The sequence below is a fragment of the Zea mays genome, chromosome 8 (genome assembly GCF_902167145.1).
Source record: "Zea mays cultivar B73 chromosome 8, Zm-B73-REFERENCE-NAM-5.0, whole genome shotgun sequence".
NCBI lineage: Eukaryota > Viridiplantae > Streptophyta > Magnoliopsida > Poales > Poaceae > Zea > Zea mays.
This window is the reverse complement of record NC_050103.1, coordinates 104,733,480-104,752,500: the sequence shown is the minus strand read 5'-3', so window position 1 is coordinate 104,752,500 and position 19,021 is coordinate 104,733,480. Positions and strand designations below refer to the sequence as shown.

At 52.7% G+C, this 19,021-nt stretch overlaps 1 protein-coding gene across 1 annotated transcript; it reads right to left on the bottom strand.

Moving 5' to 3' along the window:
- Positions 1-5,302: 5,302 nt before the first annotated feature.
- On the bottom strand, positions 5,303-7,193 carry LOC103635638 (uncharacterized). Its single transcript, XM_008658047.4, has 2 exons — positions 6,895-7,193; positions 5,303-6,761 (listed from the first exon to the last, which is right to left on the bottom strand). Exons 1-2 carry the CDS (start codon positions 6,920-6,922, stop codon positions 5,551-5,553), a joined length of 1,239 nt encoding a protein of 412 aa, XP_008656269.1. The 5' UTR covers positions 6,923-7,193; the 3' UTR covers positions 5,303-5,550.
- Between the last annotated feature and the right edge of the window lie 11,828 nt (positions 7,194-19,021).

The following is a 19,021-nucleotide window of genomic DNA, read 5'->3' as shown; positions in this document are numbered from 1 at the left end:
AGCCATGCAAGAAGGTGGGCGTGTATGCCATGGTGGATTAATGTAGCCTCAGGACGCGCCTTTAGTTTCGAATTCTAGATGTATTAATTAGGGGTAAATTTGACCAAAACTTACCTAGGAAACATAAATGACTAGTTTTGCTGGACTACAAGTACAAGGCCAAAATGACTAGTATTTCAATACCGGAGGGAGTACCAATATCTAGTTAGATGATTAATACTAATAGGTCTCTTTATATGTAAAGCAAAGTTAATGATTCTTAGCAAGGTAACAATCAAAGAAAGGTGCTGAATGTTCATGTTGTACATAAGATAATCCTCACTAAAAGACCATTCAATAAGCATCGTCGAGAACCGTTAAGATTTAAGTCAATCAAAATCTAAGTGTGTGTTTGGTTCAGCTTTTTTAACATGCTTCTTTAAAGGGGTTCAACTTTTTTACGGCAACTTTAAAAAGGAAGCTTTTTTGCAAGACAAATTTGAAAGCGGTTTAGACCTGCTTTTACTGCTTATCTAAGTTCGTTACAGTAATAAAGAGATGCTGCAAATAGAAACTAAAATAGGATTAAAAATAATTAAGTATCATGATAAATGAAATAAAAATATTTTAAATAAAAAAATTAAAAATAGAATTGTAAAATTGCTTTGCAAAAATAGCAGAAACACAAATGTGCAAAACAGTTTTTTAATTAGACATTGATTAAGAGATACAGTTAAAAAGTGCATATAAACAATATAAAGTTTGTTTACAGTTAACAACTCACAACAGTTTAAACCAAATGACTTTTAACTTTTTCTTACATCAGTTTTTTCACAGCAGACAGCAACCAAACACAAATTCGTGGAGAAATATTAACACAGAGAAAGTAAGAAAAAGGATCACCTAAATATATAATTCGTCCATTCGAAATATACATCTTATTTCTGAATCCAAGAGTTGGAGTCAAATACTTTTAAGAAAACACTATCAGCATATGTATCTCTAATAATAAAGTAGTTTATTATGATAGTATATTCTATGTTTAATCTAATGATACATATTATACATTATAAAGATCATTACATTTTATACAAATTTGGTTAAATTTAAAAAGTTTGACTTCTAGAGAAATGAGTTGTGTGTTTATTTTGGGACGAGGAAAATAAGATTTATATAATCCGAAGGGCTGGGGCCTCTAGCCCCCTTGTGTCTTCAGAAGGATGGAGGAATAGTGGAGGAAGGAAGAAGAGGAGAGAGAGAGAGAGGAAGAAAGAAGGAGAAGGGAGAGGAAGGAAAAAGGGAGAAAAGAGAGAGGAAAGAAGAAGAAGATAATGAAAGAAAATTAAAGAATATGAGGGAAAAAAGATAATCAGTCTTCAACCTCTTGCAATACATCGTGGAATAGGGTGAAAACGGGCGGATACGAACGGATAGTAGCTCATCCTATATCCTACCCTAATGTATTTAAAACGGATTCGGGATCGGATATGGATACAGGGAACGAATATTTATCCGGGCGGGTAAGTGACGGATACAGATATTATTTGATCGGATATCAGATACTTGTCGAATAATGCATTAATTGGTTATCATAAAATATTATTGTTCGACCATGAAATTGCAAGTAAATTAATACTAATAAACATTTAATAGAAGATAATCTCAAGTTCCCACATAAAAATGGTAAAGTGATGTATTAATTATGTTGAAAACTTGATACTTAGAGTGATTTCACGTGTAACTCACGCAATAAGTGGAAATAAAATAGAAGAAACGTTGATATTATGTGGATTTTATGGTCCTATTATTTTTTATGACTATATGTGGCCATATGTTGTACCTTCGTATAATTTCATAGATTTCTGAGGCTATTTGTACATTATTAATTTCTTTCTACAAAAAATCATCAAAATATAAATAAAATTCATAAATACACTAGTTTTGATCCAAAATTGCAAAAAGCTTACCAAAATAAATAAACATTCTATTCAAATAAAACCTCAAGTCGCCACATGAAAATGATAAGTGAAATATTAATTATGTTGAAACTTCGATACATAAAATGATTTCACGTGTAACTCACGCAATAAGTGGGAGTGAAATGGAAGAAACACCAAGGTGCTGTTTGGTTCACGAAATGTAACGTAAAGGGTAATGGTAATGGTTTACACTTGATTACGGGCGGTAACAAGTTTGAATAGTCCGGTATCAAATTTTAGTACGGTATCTGATTACGGTTGGACTAAAACAAACATGATTTAACGTAATCACTTACCCATTACGTTACAAATATTTGAACCAAACGGTACCCAACATCTTGTGAATTTTATAGTCCAAATATTTTTGAGAACTATATGTGGATACATGTTGTGTCCCCGTAAAAATTCATGAATTTTTTAGGCTATTTGGTGTATTATTAATTTCTTGTTGTAGAAAATCATCAAAATACAATTAAATTCATAAAAATATTATGGCGTCGACCGAAAATTGCAAATAAGTTACCATATTAATAAATAGTTTATATAAAGATAATCCTAAGTTCCCACATGGAGATAATCTTAAGTCCCCACATGAAAATGATAAAGTCTATTATTTTGATATAAATTTAGACATTATTTCAATGATTTTGGCCTAAAGATATGTTTAAACAAAAATGTGTTGTACTACAAAGTTATAGATCTCTTCGAGCTCTATAATTTTCATATAAACTTTATCTTTCGATTTCATATGTAAAAGTTATGATTTTATAACTATATTATTATGCAGAAAAAGAAAAAACGGTACCCGAATTTCGGGTACTCGTATCCGACCCGAATATCCGGGTATTTACTGGGTAGTTCTCGCTCCGTATCCGACCGAATCTGAAGCTGTACTATCCGGGTATTACCCGTATCCGTCCCGAATATAAAAATACCCGTACCCGTATCCAAAAAATAGTCCCGAATCAGTACACGTATCCGGTACCCGTTTCGGGTACCCTGCCCGTTTTCACCTCAATGTGGATCCGCCACTATCCGACGATCGCCAAGGTCCGACCGAACTAGGGATGGCAATGGGTACGGGTATGGGTAAATAACCGCAGATAATTATCCATTGGATATGGGTATGGTGGAATTTAATATCCGCGGATATTTTTTTCACGAGTATGGATATCCAGTTTTCATACCCGTTACCCAATGGATATCTAACATGTGGGTCATACGAATTTATTTATTATCATAAATTCTTATTTTTCAATTTTAATTCATAACATGCTGTTTGGTGCTGAAATTATCATTTAATGCTATTAGAATAATAATTATTTTAAACTATAATAAAATTGTTGTTTGGTGTTTAATGCTAAAATTGTAGTGGGTGGGCGGGTAACGGGTATCGGATACCCGACGGGTACGGGTATGGATACAGATCCATACCCACGAACGTTTATGGGTACGGGTATGAGTTGAGTTTTGTCTCGCGAGTATGGATTCGCGAACTATATATCCGTGTAGTACCGGCCCGATTGTCATCCCTAGACCGAACCAGTTGGAATAGAAAAAGAAGACGTGGCGAACAGTTTGGAGTGCTGGGTCTGTGGGTCATGCAACCTCGAATGAAGTGTCGTTTCGAGAGCGCTTTTTCACTTTTCTCTTACCGGCACGACGCGGTCACTTTCTCAGCATGGTCCACGCGAGCCAGTAACTCCCATGCCTTCGACATACTGCTGGAATCATATCCAAGCTGCAGCAAACCTATGCACGCACGGAGAATGAGAAATGATAAACACAAAGAATGAAGACCAAACTGGTAATAAAACTTTGTGGATTATCGGGTCTGTCTCACAGTTTCCTCGTGCCGAGATCTTTGTTCATGATCCAATCTCTTGTGCAACGTATCCAGTGCAACTATGCGGTTATCAACTGCCCTGCCGTTGTCAGCAATGGGCAACACTGCCCTATCATCTTCAAAATGCCCTTGCAAGCCATGTTCCTTCTGATGATATGTGAGCCGCTCTGCAAGGTCTCTAGAGAGGTGGTCAGCTTTCAGCTTCTGCTGCTGCTGCTGCTCCTTTGTCCTGCCGCCTCCCATAACGTATGTACATTGACAGCAAGAGCCTCCATTGTAGCTACACGCTGCCTTCTGGTATCCTTTTCATGGCTTGACACCAATCATTAGCTGTAATGAACACAGCAGGAGCTCCCATAACTCTTGAAGGGTGCAATGCCGTCCTTTTCCTGAGGAAGCCATTTGACTAGCCAGCCATTGAGGGTTTCGATATATGTTTTTTTTGGGATAGGGTCCAATTCCTGCAACAAGAACACCAGTTCAGAAGTTCCATTTCCAGTTCCAGTGTAACCTTGGAGGAACTTTTTTCGGGTCCATTCTTAGGGATGAGAATATGAGATTTAGTTTGAAGTATGGTATGGAATTGCTTCCGATGGCATTCAAGAATGAATTTCCACATTCTAACAAGCCTGCACAAAAACTCACAACTATATTTTATTATAATTAAAAAAAATTAACATCGCTACTATTAAAACTAGATGATCTTATCAAATTTGAAACAACTCATGCAACAAACATTTTTCATTCTAACAAGCCTGCACAAAAAATCACAACTATATTTTATTATAATTAAAAAAAATTAACATCGCTACTATTAACATCGCTACTATTAAAATTAACATTGCTGCTTGGCTGTTCCACTTAGTAAGTCAGTAGCAGCCAGCCAGTAGGTGGCATTGATAAACTAAAAAGGAGTCCGAATTCAGATTTCTGAATTCTGAAACTGAAACTAAAGCCAGCCAGCCAGTAGTGCTGCTTGGCTGTTCCACTTAGTAAGTCAGTAGCAGCCAACCAGTAGGTGGCATTGATAAACTAAAAAGGAGTCCGAATTCAGATTTCTGAATTCTGAAACTGAAACTAAAGCCAGCCAGCCTGTTGGGGCGAAGACGAAGACGCCACCTTTCGCTCGAGGCCTTCGCCGACCTCGCTGCACCAACGGAGACAAGACGACAGGCAGACTCACCCTTCGTCCCACACGTCGCCGGACGAAGACCTGTGACGAGGTCGTCTCATCTTGCGACCTCGTCCAACATGGAGGCCCACGTGTGATCCGGTCCATTGTAACAGGCCCTGCGTGGCCGCTGCGAATTACGGGCCTAATTTGTAAAGGTCTCCCTGTAATTACGGTCTGTAACCCCGCTTTATAGGAATATTCCGGGGATAACCTAGGTGCCTGAGGGCACATGCGTCCTTAACACTGGACGCTGGGCACTCAGATACCTATAAATACCCCCGCACAGTGCCCTTGAGAAGCTAGATTAACAGAGCTATCGCCATCTCGAGCAAAAACCCTGTTTACGTTGCTACACTCCCCCGTTGGATCAACTTGCACCGGAGAGCAAGTTCCAACACAGTCAGTAGTGCTGCTTGGCTGTTCCACTCCAGAACAGTAGAACACTTGGATAGTACATTACACAGCATGGAACATTGATAAAAAAAAGGAGTCTGAATTCTGAAACTGAAATTAACTAAACTAACAAGTATGATTGTCTGAATTCCTGGAAACGAAATGGAATGAGTAAATGCTCAAAGTAAAGCATCATCCACTCGGAAGGCCCCTGCAGCTCCACCTCCACCATCCTCATCCTCTTCGTCATCTTCGTCGTCCTGCATTTCATTGAAATCATCTTCTTCATCTTCCATGTCAACGTCTTCCTCATTTTCTTCATTTTCAACAAGCACTGGACTCTTGACAAAAAAGTTTATGAGATGACGGTGCCGTGTGTCAGTCCATGCATCTGACATGAGAGTGCAGCCATACTTTTTCCATGCTTCCTCATGCTTCTTTCTCACCTCATTTGTCTTGTCTACTGCCCTCTCAAGTAATGAATTCCTCAACTGATGGTACGAAGGTGACAGATACCCAGGACCATATTGTCCTATGGACTCTAACATTATTTCCCAGCTTCTTGAGTTAACAACATTCAATGGAATTCCATTCTCATACAAGAAATCCGCAACATGGTCATCAACTACTTGCTTTGATTCCTTAGATTTCTGTGTACACTGCTCCATTGAAGGTTGATAACTCTTTGAATTATGTCTCTCACTGACCACTTCTTCAGGTGATTTGCACAACATTGAAGCAACATTTTTGGTGTACTTCTGTGACCCTTGCTTGACTGGATCCATATAAGAACCAATGGATGCTTGAACCTTCCTTTTATTTTCCTTAACTCTTGTCCCTGAACTTGGCACAACAGGTACTTCTTGCACTCCACCTCCACTTTCAGAATCCCATTCCCTTCCTTGCTGCAAGTTCAGTTCTTTTCTTGCATTTTTCACCAAAAAATCAAACATTTCTTTCCTGATCATTGCAGGTGCAGCTGGACACCTCTCGACGACTGCATAACCACCTGCGATGTGTTGCTTGAATCTCTTGATTCCTGCAGGAACCACCTTTTTGCAAAATATGCATTGAACCATATCCTTCTTCCCTTCATATGGCCAGAACCCATACTTCCACCCAGGGTCCTTAGATTTAGCATGCCTCTTAGGATCTTTAGCTAGTGCAGCAAGCTCTGGTGGCAACTTCTCTAATGTTTTGGCAACTATAGACTCAGAATCATTGGGAACGACACCAGACCCACATGATGGAGCACCAGTAGAATTTGGCTCGTTAGATTCAGCATAACCACCACTAACCTCTGCATCAGCTTCAGCAGCAGCATCTGCGTTAGGCAACGCCACTTGAACTCTACCAGTCCCAGGGCGCGGAGCAGCATGGCCATGTCCATCTACAATGTAACATCACATCACCACGGCCGGCAGCCACGCAGCAAGCAGTCAAGCACAGTACCGAAGCGGAGCAAAGCAGATTCGAAAGGGAATAAATAGACAGGGTCACAGGCACAGCCTCACAGGGATTACCGGAGCTGGAGGACGAGGATGGGGCCATCTTCTACCAAGGAGGAGGGAGCCAAGTAGCCAACGATGGAGGTGGCTGGTGGCTGCCAGCAGTTGATGCAGGAGGCGTGCTGCTCCCGTGGCCGGTGGCTGCCTCCGATGGAGGTGGGGCTGGTGGCTCCCGTGGAGCACCGCCGGCGTCGAGCTTCTGGGGCTGGAAAAAAGAAACGCTAGAGCTGGATCGCTGGCGGCTGAAGAATAACGGGCTGAGTGGGCCTTACTGCAGTTTCAAGTTAGAACCCTAAGACCTACGGGGTGGTTGTGTGTTGAAATTATGAAAACCAGGCCCTTTTTATTTATATCGCCCACTACTAAGACTGTGATTAATTGTCGGAGTCATTCGACTCCATATAAGGGCATGTACAACCTATACACTGCTGCACGGTATTCTAAATATAAGACACAACTAAAACACACCATAATACAGTGGTCGTGTCTAAAACATGTGTCTTACCATATTTATTGTACCAATCAGAGCATTCAATAAATTAAAGTGATCAATCAGCTAGTCTCTTGTCTCAAACATAGAGCTAAAACACTGTGTCTTCATCAAGATACATGTCTTGAGTTTTTATACATTCACCCTTCTATACACACTCTAAGATACAACTTAAGACACTCATTGTACGTGCCCTAAGGCCTCAAAGTCGTGTCGACAGTCGACCTGTATATTATTGCGAAGAAAAACAATACAAACGACTAACTGCAATAAATCGTGACGACTTAAAATCACTGCTGTGGGGGCAGCGGCAGTCTTTGAACATAGGCTGGTGCGATTATGTTACAGATAAGGGAGTGACCAGCTTAGCGTCAGGATGTGTTCTTATAACAGGTATTCGATCTGGTTCTTTACCAACTTAGTTTTCTTTTGGGCTTGCTGGACCCAGACCACGCACGGTCGGTTAAAGTCTAGAACGATGGCCCTGAAACCCAGCATATCCTACCTTGAACGTCTAGTTACACTACTATACATCAACCCATTACATTACATTATTTGTCCCCCGCACATTCTTTCTGAATGACCGCTCCTGTCCTGAGCAATAAAAGCTGCGGTTTTATCTGAAGAAATTCGACGGGCTCTGCATGGGGGTGTGCACGTACTCTCGTTGCGATTGCACCTGCAAATACGCAAATATAAAAGATCGTGCACATACTCTTGTTACATCCTCTGGGTCTAAGGTGCCTGAACGTTTTTTAGGGCGTCGGATCTAGAAGACGCCGACCGTCACTCCTCTTCTTTCTGATGCCGGATCCTGAAGACGCTGGCCGCCGTCATAAGCGTCCCAAAGCTGTCCCAAACATGCCTTTAAAATAGACGGTCAGCTGCATAAGATATCTGTATAACTCTATGTGATATTGTGATGTGCCAAAGCTTACTGACAGCGTCCTTGTCTATAGGTTGCACATGTCCTAATAATAAGAATCGAAGGACATAATAAGAAAATTAAAGCACTGAAAATTAAAGTAACCAACAAGTTCATATTAACATCACCTTGCTAGCACTGGATCTTGGTACGCAACACGAAGAACCCGATTTGTTGCGGATATCTGAAGGCCACATTTGAAACGTAAATCGTTAGTACATCGATTGAAACCCGTTCTGAAATAGTAGTGAATAGAGGGGGGATAAACTCTTAACCATAGACGTGGCTGAAACCTAAACACTAATCATTACATGGGGGAGGAACGGATCCCTAACAGCACGATACGAGACATATCGAAACGAGCGCATCGGCGGAGGAGAATGAAGAGAGGGTCGAGACGGAGGAGAGGAAGATCGTACCTGCGAAGACGACGAGATGCGATGGGGGGAGGAGTCGAAGCTTCACGATGGCTGCGGGATTTGTCGACGGAGTTGCGGCGCCACGGTGAAAACCCTAGTGTCGGCGTTTCGAGACCGGGGGGTCTCTAAACCGACGAGTGAAATGTCGCCGCGTGCCCCAGCCCAGATGGGTCGGCGCGAGGCCGAGCGCGAAGGGGGAAGTGAGGTGGCCGGAGATGGGCGTGAGAGAGGTGGAAATCCCGCGGCCTTCGTGTTCATCCCGCGCCCAGGTCGGGTGCGCTTGCAGTAGGGGGTTACAAGCGTCCACACGGGAGAGGGAGCGAGCGGCCTCACGCGAGCGCCTGTCTCGTCCTCGTCCCCGCGCGGCCAACCCTCTCTAAGAGGGCCCTGGTCCTTCCTTTTATATGCGTAAGGAGAGGATCCAGATGTACAATGGGGGGTGTAGCAGAGTGCTACGTGTCTAGCGGAGGAGAGCTAGCGCCCTAAGTACATGCCGTTGTGGCAGCCGAAGAGATTTTGGCACCCAGCTGGTGTGATGTTGTGGCCGTCGGAGGAGCGCTGGAGCCTGGCGGAGGGACAGCTGTCGGAGCTGTTGAGTCCTTGCTGACGTCCTCTTGCTTCCGTAAGGGGGCTGAGAGCCGCCGTCGTCACAGAGTATGCGGGGCGCCATCATTGCCTATCTGGCGGAGCGAGCCAGATGGGACGCCGGTCTTGTTCCCCGTGGCCCGAGTCAGCTTGGGGTAGGGTGATGATGGCGCCTCCTGTTGACGTGGCTGGTCTGCGCCCTAGGTTGGGCGATGTGGAAGCTCCTCCGAAGCCGAGGTCGAGTCTGTCTTCCGTGGCCGAGGTCGAGTCCGAGCCCCTGGGTCGGGCGAGGCGGAGACCGTCGGCTGAGGCCAGGGCGGAGTCCGAGCCCTAGGGTCGGGCGAAGCGGAGTTCGTCGTCTTCTGGGGCTGAGCCCAAGTCCGAGCCCTGGGTCGGGCGGAGCGGAGTTCGCCGCCTTCCGGGACTTAGCCCGAGTCCGAGCCCCTGGTCGGGCGGAGCGGAGTTCGCCGTCTTCCGGGACTTAGCCCGAGTCCGAGCCCTGGGTCGGGCGGAGCGGAGTTCGCCGTCTTCCGGGACTTAGCCCGAGTCCGAGCCCTGGGTCGGGCGGAGCGGAGTTCGCCGTCTTCCGGGACTTAGCCCGAGTCCGAGCCCTGGGTCGGGCGAAGCGGAGTTCGTCGTCTTCCGGGACTTAGCCCGAGTCCGAGCCCTGGGTCGGGTGAAGCGGAGCTTCCTATGGTGCCTGCGGCCGGGCCTGACTGCCTGTCATCCTCACTCTGTCAAGTGGCACCGCAGTCGGAGCGGCGCACGCGGCGCTGTCTTTCTGTCAGGCCGGTCAGTGGAGCGGCGAAGTGACGGCGGTCACTTCGGCTCTGTCGGCTGAAGGGCGCGCGTTAGGATAAAGGCGTCAGGCCACTTTTGCATTAAATGCTCCTGCGATTTGGTCGGTCGGCGCAGCGATTTGGTCAGGGTTGCTTCTTGGCGAAGACACGGCCTCGGGCGAGCCGGAAATACGTTAACCGCTGGAGGGGGGCCTCGGGCGAGGCGGAGATCCTCCGGGGTCGGCTGCCCTTGTCCGAGGCTAGGCTCGGGCGAGGCGTGATCGAGTCCCTCGAATGGACCGATCCCTGACTTAATCGCACCCATCAGGCCTTTGCAGCTTTATGCTGATGGTGGTTACCAGCTGAGAATTAGGAGCCTTAAGGGTACCCCTAATTATGGTCCCCGACAGTAGCCCCCGAGCCTCGAAGGGAGTGTTAGCACTCGCTTGGAGGCTTCCGTCGCACTTTTTTGCAAGGGGACCAGCCTTTCTCGGTTGCGCTTTGTTTCGGTGGGTGCGCGCGAGCGCACCCGCCGGGTGTAGCCCCCGAGGCCTCGGAGGAGTGGTTTGACTCCTCCGAGGTCTTATTGCCTCGCGTAATGCTTCGGCTGGTCTGGTCGTTCCCTCATGCGAGCTGGCTATAGCCCGGGTGTACGGTCGGGTCCCAAGATCTCGGGCTGGTATGTTGACGCTGTCAACGGTTCGGCCGGAGCCGGGTTTGCGAGAGCAGCCCCTGAGCCTCTGCACAGGGCGAGAGGGCGATCAGGGACAGACTCGACTTTTTTACATACGCCCCTGCGTCGCCTTTCCGCAAGGAGGAGGGGGGGAAAGCGCCATGTTGCCCTTGGTGGGCGCCGAACATGGTGTCTCCGGTGAGCTGCAGGCGGGTAATCCGAGTGGACGTCCGTGCCCCATTCGTTAGGGGTCGGCTAGAGGCCCAGAGGCGCGCCCAAAAGTACCTGTGGGTGATCTGCCGGACCCGGTCCCCTGGCGACGGGGTCCGAGGGCTCGATGCCTCCCTCTGATGGGATTCCGTTACAAGATCGTTCCCGCTGGTCTCGGAAATGTCCTAGGGTACCTCGGGAGCGCAGCCCGTGCCTTGGTTATGTATCGAACGTACCCATGGTCATCCCTCGCTCTATGTCTGAGGCGGCTGTGAACCCTTCGGGGGCCAGCCTTCGAACCCCTGATCAGTAGTGGGCGCGGAGCCCGAGTAGCCTGAGGCGGTCGTTGAACCCTTCCAAGGGGCCGGCCTTCGAACCTCTGACCAGTAGTGGGTGTAGAGCCCACGCGATCTGAGGCGGCTGTCGAACCCTTCCGAGGGGCCAGCCTTCGAACCTCTGATCAGTAGGGAGGCTCGGAGCCTGGTTCCTTCACGGGGAAGGATCCTTTTCGGGGTATCCCCCTTTCCCGGTCCCTGTTGCAAGAGAGAGAAAGAGGAAAAAAGGAAAAGGATACAAAATCGAACGATGCGGCATACCTTTTTTGACGCGGTCATCATGGCGAAGGCGTAGCGTCGCTCGCTTCTCCTGCAAGAGGCGCTGCCTGTCCCGCCGCGGAGTTAATGCGACGGGGCGAGTGGTTCGCGGGGCGGCCATTGCGCGTGCGCGAGCCGTTCGAGGAACGGAACACGGGCGCGTTGTCTTCACGCCGTGAGAGAGGGTTCTCTCGTTGCCCCGGGATGGGACGTAAGCTTGGCTGACGACGTGACCGCTGCTCCTGCCCGCCTGCCACCGCCATTACTGCCGACCCATTTTTGGCCGCATTGACCGTCGCGCCAGGCTGGCGCTGCTGGGTCGTGCGCTGGATCGCCTCGAGTCGCGGTATTGGTTCCGCAGTCGAGGAGACGCGGTGGTAGCGCAAGTGGCGGTGCAGTTGCATGCACGAAGCATTCGGCGCGCCGGTTGCATGACGCGTGGGCCTGAGCCTCCATGTTGGGCGTGTTGGGAGTCGGAGAAGTGCGCCCACTTGGCACGGTTGCATGCCGCCTGCATGGCTGCCCGCCCTTTCGTCCGCTGGTCTGGGCAAAAGTGGAGAGCCACTTGTAACCGCTGGGCGGTTGCGCGCGCCGCGCATGGCGGTTTGGCTTCTTCTGCTCTGAGTCGGCTTGCATGACGTGTGGGACCCAGCCCCCGCGTCGTAGGGGAGGACCTTGGAGCGTGTTGGAGGAGACTCAGCCCACGACGATTGGGGACGCAAGTAGGGAGAGTCGCCTTTAAAAGGAGGGTGACCCCCTTGAAGGGCGACCACGTCTTCGCGCTCCCTTATGCATCGTGCCTTTCCACCTTCCAAGCCCCCTGTCGGTGTTTCGAGACCGAGGGGGTCCCTGGGCCGACGAGTGAATGTCGCCGCGTGCCCCAGCCCAGATGGGTCGAGCGCGAGGGCGAGCGCGAAGGGGGGAGAGCGAGGCGGCCGGAGTCCGGCGTGAGAGAGGTGGGAATCCCGCGGCCTTCGTGTTCGTCCCGCGCCCAGGTCGGGTGCGCTTGCAGTAGGGGGTTACAAGCGTCCACGCGGGAGAGGGAGCGAGCGGCTCCAGGCGAGCGCCTGTCTCGTCCTCGTCCCCGCGCGGCCAACCCTCTCTAAGAGGGCCCTGGTCCTTCCTTTTATAGGCATAAGGAGAGGATCCAGGCGTACAATGGGGGGTGTAGCGGAGTGCTACATGTCTAGCTGAGGAGTGCTAGCGCCCTAAGTACATGCCGTTGTGGCAGCCGGAGAGATTTTGGCACCCAGTTGGTGTGATATCGTGGCCGTCGGAGGAGCGTTGGAGCCTGGCGGAAGGACAGCTGTCGGAGCGGTTGAGTCCTTGCTGACGTCCTCTTGCTTCCGTAAGGGGGCTGAGAGCCTCCATCGTCACAGAGTACGCGGGGCGCCATCATTGCCTATCTGACGGGGCTAGCCAGATGGGACGCCGGTCTTGTTCCCTGCGGCCCGAGTCAGCTCGGGGTAGGGTGATGATGGCGCCTCCTGCTGACGTGGCTGGCCTGCGCCCTAGGTTGGGCGATGTGGAAGCTCCTCCGAAGCCGAGGTCGAGTCTGTCCTCTGTGGCCGAGGTCGAGTCCGAGCCCCTGGGTCGGGCGAGGCGGAGGCCGTCGGCTGAGGCCAGGGCGGAGTCCGAGCCCTGGGGTCGGGCGAAGCGGAGTTCGTCGTCTTCTGGGGCTGAGCCCGAGTCCGAGCCCTAGGTCGGGCGGAGCGGAGTTCGCCGTCTTCCAGGACTTAGCCCGAGTCCGAGCCCTGGGTCGGGCGGAGCGGAGTTCGCCGTCTTCCGGGACTTAGCCCGAGTCCGAGCCCTGGGTCGGGCGGAGCGGAGTTCGCCGTCTTCTGGGGCTGAGCCAGAGTCCGAGCCCTGGGTCGGGCGGAGCGGAGTTCGCCGTCTTCCGGGACTTAGCCCGAGTCCGAGCCCTGGGTCGGGCGGAGCGGAGTTCACCGTCTTCCGGGACTTAGCCCGAGTCCGAGCCCTGGGTCGGGCGGAGCGGAGTTCGCCGTCTTCCGGGACTTAGCCCGAGTCTGAGCCCTGGGTCGGGCGAAGCGGAGCTTCCTATGGTGCCTTCGGCTGGGCCTGACTGCCTGTCAGTCTCACTCTGTCAAGTGGCACTGCAATCGGAGTGGCGCGGGCGGTGCTGTCCTTCTGTCAGGCCGGTTAGTGGAGCGGCGAAGTGACGACGGTCACTTCGGCTCTGCCGGGGGGCGCGCATCAGGATAAAGGTGTCAGGCCACCTTTGCATTTAAGGCTCCTGCGATTTGGTCGGTTGGTGCGGCGATTTAGTCAGGGTTGCTTCTTGGCGAAGGAAGGGCCTCGGGCGAGCCGGTAATACGTTCGCCGCTGGAGGGGGGCCTCGGGCGAGGCGGAAATCCTCCGGGGTCGGCTGCCCTTGTCCGAGGCTAGGCTCGGGTGAGGCGTGATCGAGTCGCTCGAATGGACTGATCCCTGACTTAGTCGCACCCATCAGGCCTTTGCAGCTTTATGCTGATGGGGGTTACTAGCTGAGAATTAGGAGCCTAATTATGGTCCCCGACAGTAGCCCCCGAGCCTCGAAGGGAGTGTTTGCACTCGCTTGGAGGCTTTCGTCGCACTTTTTTGCAAGGGGACCAGCCTTTCTCGGTTGCGTTTTGTTCCGGTGGGTGCGCGCGAGCGCACCCGCCGGGTGTAGCCCCCGAGGCCTCGGAGGAGTGGTTTCACTCCTTCGAGGTCTTAATGCCTCGCGTAATGCTTCGGCTGGTCTGGTTGTTCCCTCATGCGAACTGGCCGTAGCCCGGGTGTACGGTTGGGTCCCAAGTTCTCGGGCTGGTATGTTGATGCTGTCAACGGTTCGGCCGGAGCCGGGTTTGCGAGAGCAGCCCCCGAGCCTCTGCACAGGGCGAGAGGGCGATCAGGGACAGACTCGGCTTTTTTACATACGCCCCTGCGTCGCCTTTCCGCAAGGAGGAGGGGGGGAAAGCGCCATGTTGCCCTCGATGGGTGCCGAACATGGTGTCTCTGGTGAGCTGCAAGCGGGTAATCCGAGTGGACGTCCATGCCCCGTTCGTTAGGGGTCGGCTGGGGGCCCAGAGGCACGCCCAAAAGTACCTGCGGGTGATCTGCCGGACCCGGTCCCCTGGCGACGGGGTCCGAGGGCTCGATGCCTCCCTCTGATGGGATTCCGTTACAAGATCGCTCCCGCTGGTCTCGGAAATGTCCTAGGGTACCTCGGGAGCGCAGCCCGAGCCTTGGTTATGTATCGAACGTACCCATGGTCATCCCTCGCTCGGCGTCTGAGGCGGCTGTGAACCCTTCGGGGGCCAGCCTTCGAACCCCTGATCAGTAGTGGGCGCGGAGCCCGAGTAGCCTGAGGCGGTCGTTGAACCCTTCCGAGGGGCTGGCCTTCGAACCTCTGACCAGTAGTGGGTGTAGGGCCCACGTGATCTGAGGCGGCTGTCGAACCCTTCCGAGGGGCCAGCCTTCGAACCTCTGATCAGTAGGGAGGCTCGGAGCCTGGTTCCTTCACGAGGAAGGATCCCTTTCGGGGTTTCCCCCTTTCCCGATCCCTGTTGCAAGAGAGAGAAAGAGGAAAAAAGGAAAATGATTCGAAATCGAACGACGCGGCGTACCTTTACTGACGCGGTCATTATCGCGAAGGCGAAGCGTCGCCCGCTTCTCCTGCCAGAGGCGTCGCCTGTCCCGCCGCGGAGTTAATGCGACAGGGCGAGTGGTTCGCGGGGCGGCCGTTGCGTGTGCGCGAGCCGTTCGAGGAACGGAACACGGGCGCACTGTCTTCACGCCGTGAGAGAGGGTTCTCTTGCTGCCCCCGGATGGGATGTGAGCTTGGCTGACGACGTGACCGCTGCTCCTGCCCGCCTGCCACCGTCATTACTGCCGGCCCATTTTTGGCCCACCGACCGCCGCGCCAGGCTGGCGCTGCTGGGTCGTGCGCTGGGTCGCCTCGAGTCGCGGTTTTGGTTCCACAATCGAGGAGGCGCGGTGGTGGTGCAAGTGGCGGTGCAGTTGCATGCACGAAGCATTCGGCGCGCCGGTTGCATGACACGTGGGCCTGGGCCTCCAGGCTGGGCGTGTCGGGAGTCGGAGAAGCGTGCCCACTTGGCGCGGTTGCATGCCGCCTGCATGGCTGCACGCCCCTTTCGCCCGTTGGTCTGGGCCAAAGTGGAGGGTCACTTGTAACCGCTGGGCGGTTGTGCGCACCGCGCACGGCGGTTTGGCTTCTTCTGCTCTGAGCCGGTTTGCATGACGAGTGGGACCCAGCCCCCACGCTGCAGGGGAGGACCTTGGAGTGTGTTGGAGAAGACTCGGCCCGCGACAGTTGGGGGCGCAAGTAGGGAGAGTCGCCTTTAAAAGGAGGGCGACCCCTTTGGAAGGCGACCATGTCTTCGCGCTCCCTTATGCATCGTGTCTTTCCACCTTCCAAGCCCCCGGATGGGGGATACCCGCCGTCTTTCCGCCTCATCGTTGGAGGAACGCAACTCCACGGGAGTTGGTACCTTTCAGCCATCGTTCGGCTTCAAGGATTTTCATCATGCAGCCCGGCTGCACCCCTCCGCCGGCGGTCACCCAAGATGGTGACCTCCAGCTTGATGGTGGGGGAAAGCGAGCCGGGCTGCGGCCTCTGCCCCTCCCTCAGCCTCAAGGATTTTCATCACCAGGGCTGGGGAGGGGAGTGTGCGGAGTTGGGGTCGGCCCCTGCGTGGGTGGTGGCCCACTCCTTCACTCAGTGATTGGAGGGAAGGGCGGTCGTCGTCCGTGGCGCCGGCAGCTGCACCGTGCCTGGCTCTCGGACGCGAGTGGCTTCGGAGCCGCTCGCGGCGCCGGCGTCTGCCACGGCAGCTGGAAGAGGTTCTTCCACCGACGAGATAGCCAGGGCCGCCCACGGACCGACCTCCAACTCTACGGCCTTCTGCCCGTCCTTGCCTCACGAGTTTGGGCATGGGCGGGGGCCTCTTGGCAGCAGCATCCGCCCTGAGGTCAGTGCTGCCACTGTTCGGCCCCCCGGAGCAGAAGTTGTTGTCGTCGCTGCTGCTGGAGCGGGCGACGGCGCCGTTCGTCGGTCTTCTGTTGCTCCGCAGGCCCTCCCCCGTTGAGTGGGGTTGTTCGTACCTGCGGAGGTGGAACCGGAGTTCCGTTTGTAGTGGCACTTTTAATGCCAGTGTTTTTGTTCATTGTGGCTGTCGAGGCCTGAACATGTATGTAATTTTGGCACGGAGCCGTGTTTTTTCCTCATTTTCGAGCACTAAGATTCGCCTGTTGGCTGTCTGAACCGCTTCACCAAGCGTGAGTCGCCCCGTGTCAAGGTGACGAGTGAGGTATCCGTATCCCGGAGGCGTAGGAGTCCCTCGGCTCGGTCGGCCTTGTTGTCCGAGGCTCCTCTAGCTTAGTTAAAGGGACCCCTTGGCTGCTCTTGGATGAGCTGAGGCCAGGGGTAGCGATATCAGAATGAACAGGGGCAGAGTTGGCTCAAAAATGAAACCTGGTTGGCCGGAGCCTAGCCGGGTCGTCCGTTAGCGGGACCGACTCCGGAGTTGACCAGCCGAGGCCTCAGGTCGGGCTGACGTCCCTGGAGGACGGTTGGCCGAGGCCCCGGGGTGACCGGTCGAGCCGCCTGCTCGGGCCGGATTCTTGGAGAAGACCCTGGCAGCGATTGCCCGGGCGTGGCGATGATGTCGTCCTTTAGAGTGGAGAGCCTCGGATCACGTCGTCGTCCGAGGCTAGGTCGGACCTCGCCAAAGGTGTCGTCGACGCCGAGGGTGCTGCTGCCCCCTTCTAGCATCAAGACCCGAGCCTGCAGGATCGGATTGTCTTGTAGCGTGTGTTTCCTGCGGCCGCCGAGGCCAAAACACACCCTCGCTGTGTTGTAAAGCTGCGTCTCTTTTCCTCTTGTTTTGAGTATCTGGACTTTTTTGTCGGTAACAGGGATGTTTGTGCGAGCGAGGGTTGCTTCTCACGGAAGGTGATGAGTGAGGTATCCGTATCCCGGAGGCGTAGGAGTCCCTCGGCTCGGTCGGCCTTGCCGCTTACGCGCACTTTTACCCGTCCATGAGGCTCTGTCACCGACTCAGTCGAGAAGGCTCGAAGGATCACTTCGGCAGAAGAACTTCCGAACATGAAGACTTGTTCGGTCCGCGGAATCACTTATCCGAACGTGAGTTACTTATCGCAGAAGGTGATGAGTGAGGTATCCGTATCCCGGAGGCGTAGGAGTCCCTCGGCTCGGTCAGCCTTGGCTGCTTACGTGTACTCCGTCGTTTTCAGGATCCACTTTTCGAAGTAGTCAAAAAGCACGAAAGATATTCTGGCAGAAGAGATCTTTTTTCGAGGAAAATTTCAACGCAGAGGGGGTTCCCCCCCTTTTAGCCCCCGAGGGAGGGTCGGGCTTTGCCGAGGCGAGGCCGACCCTTCCTTGATGACTAAACTTTGTGTGGGTGCGAGGTATATGAACAACTTGAAAACATCTTAAGGGTAGAAGCGACGTAGCTGTTGGATGTTCCAAGCGTTGACGTAGACCTCGCCTTGACTGTTGGCCAGCTTGTACGTTCCGGGCTTCAGAACCTTGGCGATGACGAACGGTCCCTCCCAGGGGGGCGTGAGCTTGTGCCTCCCTCGGGCGTCTTGTCGCAGCCGAAGCATCAGGTCGCCCACCTGGAGGTCTCGGGACCGGACCCCTCGGGCGTGGTAGCGTCGCAGGGACTGCTGGTACCGCGCCGAGTGTAGTAAGGCCTTGTCCCGAGCCTCTTCCAGCTGGTCCAGCGAGTCTTCTCGGCTAGCTTGGTTGCTTTGATCGCTGTAGGCCCTCGTCCTCGGGGAGCCGTATTCCAGGTCTGTGGGCAAGACGGTCTCGGCCCCGTAGACTAGGAAGAACGACGTGAAGCCCGTGGCTCGGCTTGGCGTTGTCCTCAGGCTCCAGACCACCGAGGGGAGTTCCTTCATCCATCGCTTGCCGAACTTGTTGAGGTCGTTGTAGATCCGAGGCTTGAGCCCTTGTAGAATCATGCCGTTGGCACGCTCTACTTGCCCATTTGACATGGGATGAGCCACGGCGGCCCAGTCCACCCGGATGTGGTGATCCTCGCAGAAGTCCAAGAACTTTCTGCCGGTGAACTGGGTGCCGTTGTCGGTGATGATGGAGTTCGGGACCCCGAAGCGATGGATGATGTTGGTGAAGAACGCCACCGCCTGCACGGACCTGATGCTGTTCAGAGGTTGGACCTCGATCCACTTGGAGAATTTGTCGATGGCGACCAGCAGGTGCGTGTAGCCCCCGGGCGCCTTCTGCAAGGGGCCGACGAGGTCCAGGCCCCATACAGCAAAGGGCCAGGTGATGGGTATCGTCTGCAGAGCCTGAGCGGGCAGGTGGGTCTGCTTCGCATAGAATTGACACCCTTCGCAGGTGCGGACAATTCTAGTGGCGTCGGCCACCACCGTCGGCCAGTAGAAGCCTTGTCGGAAAGCATTCCCGACAAGG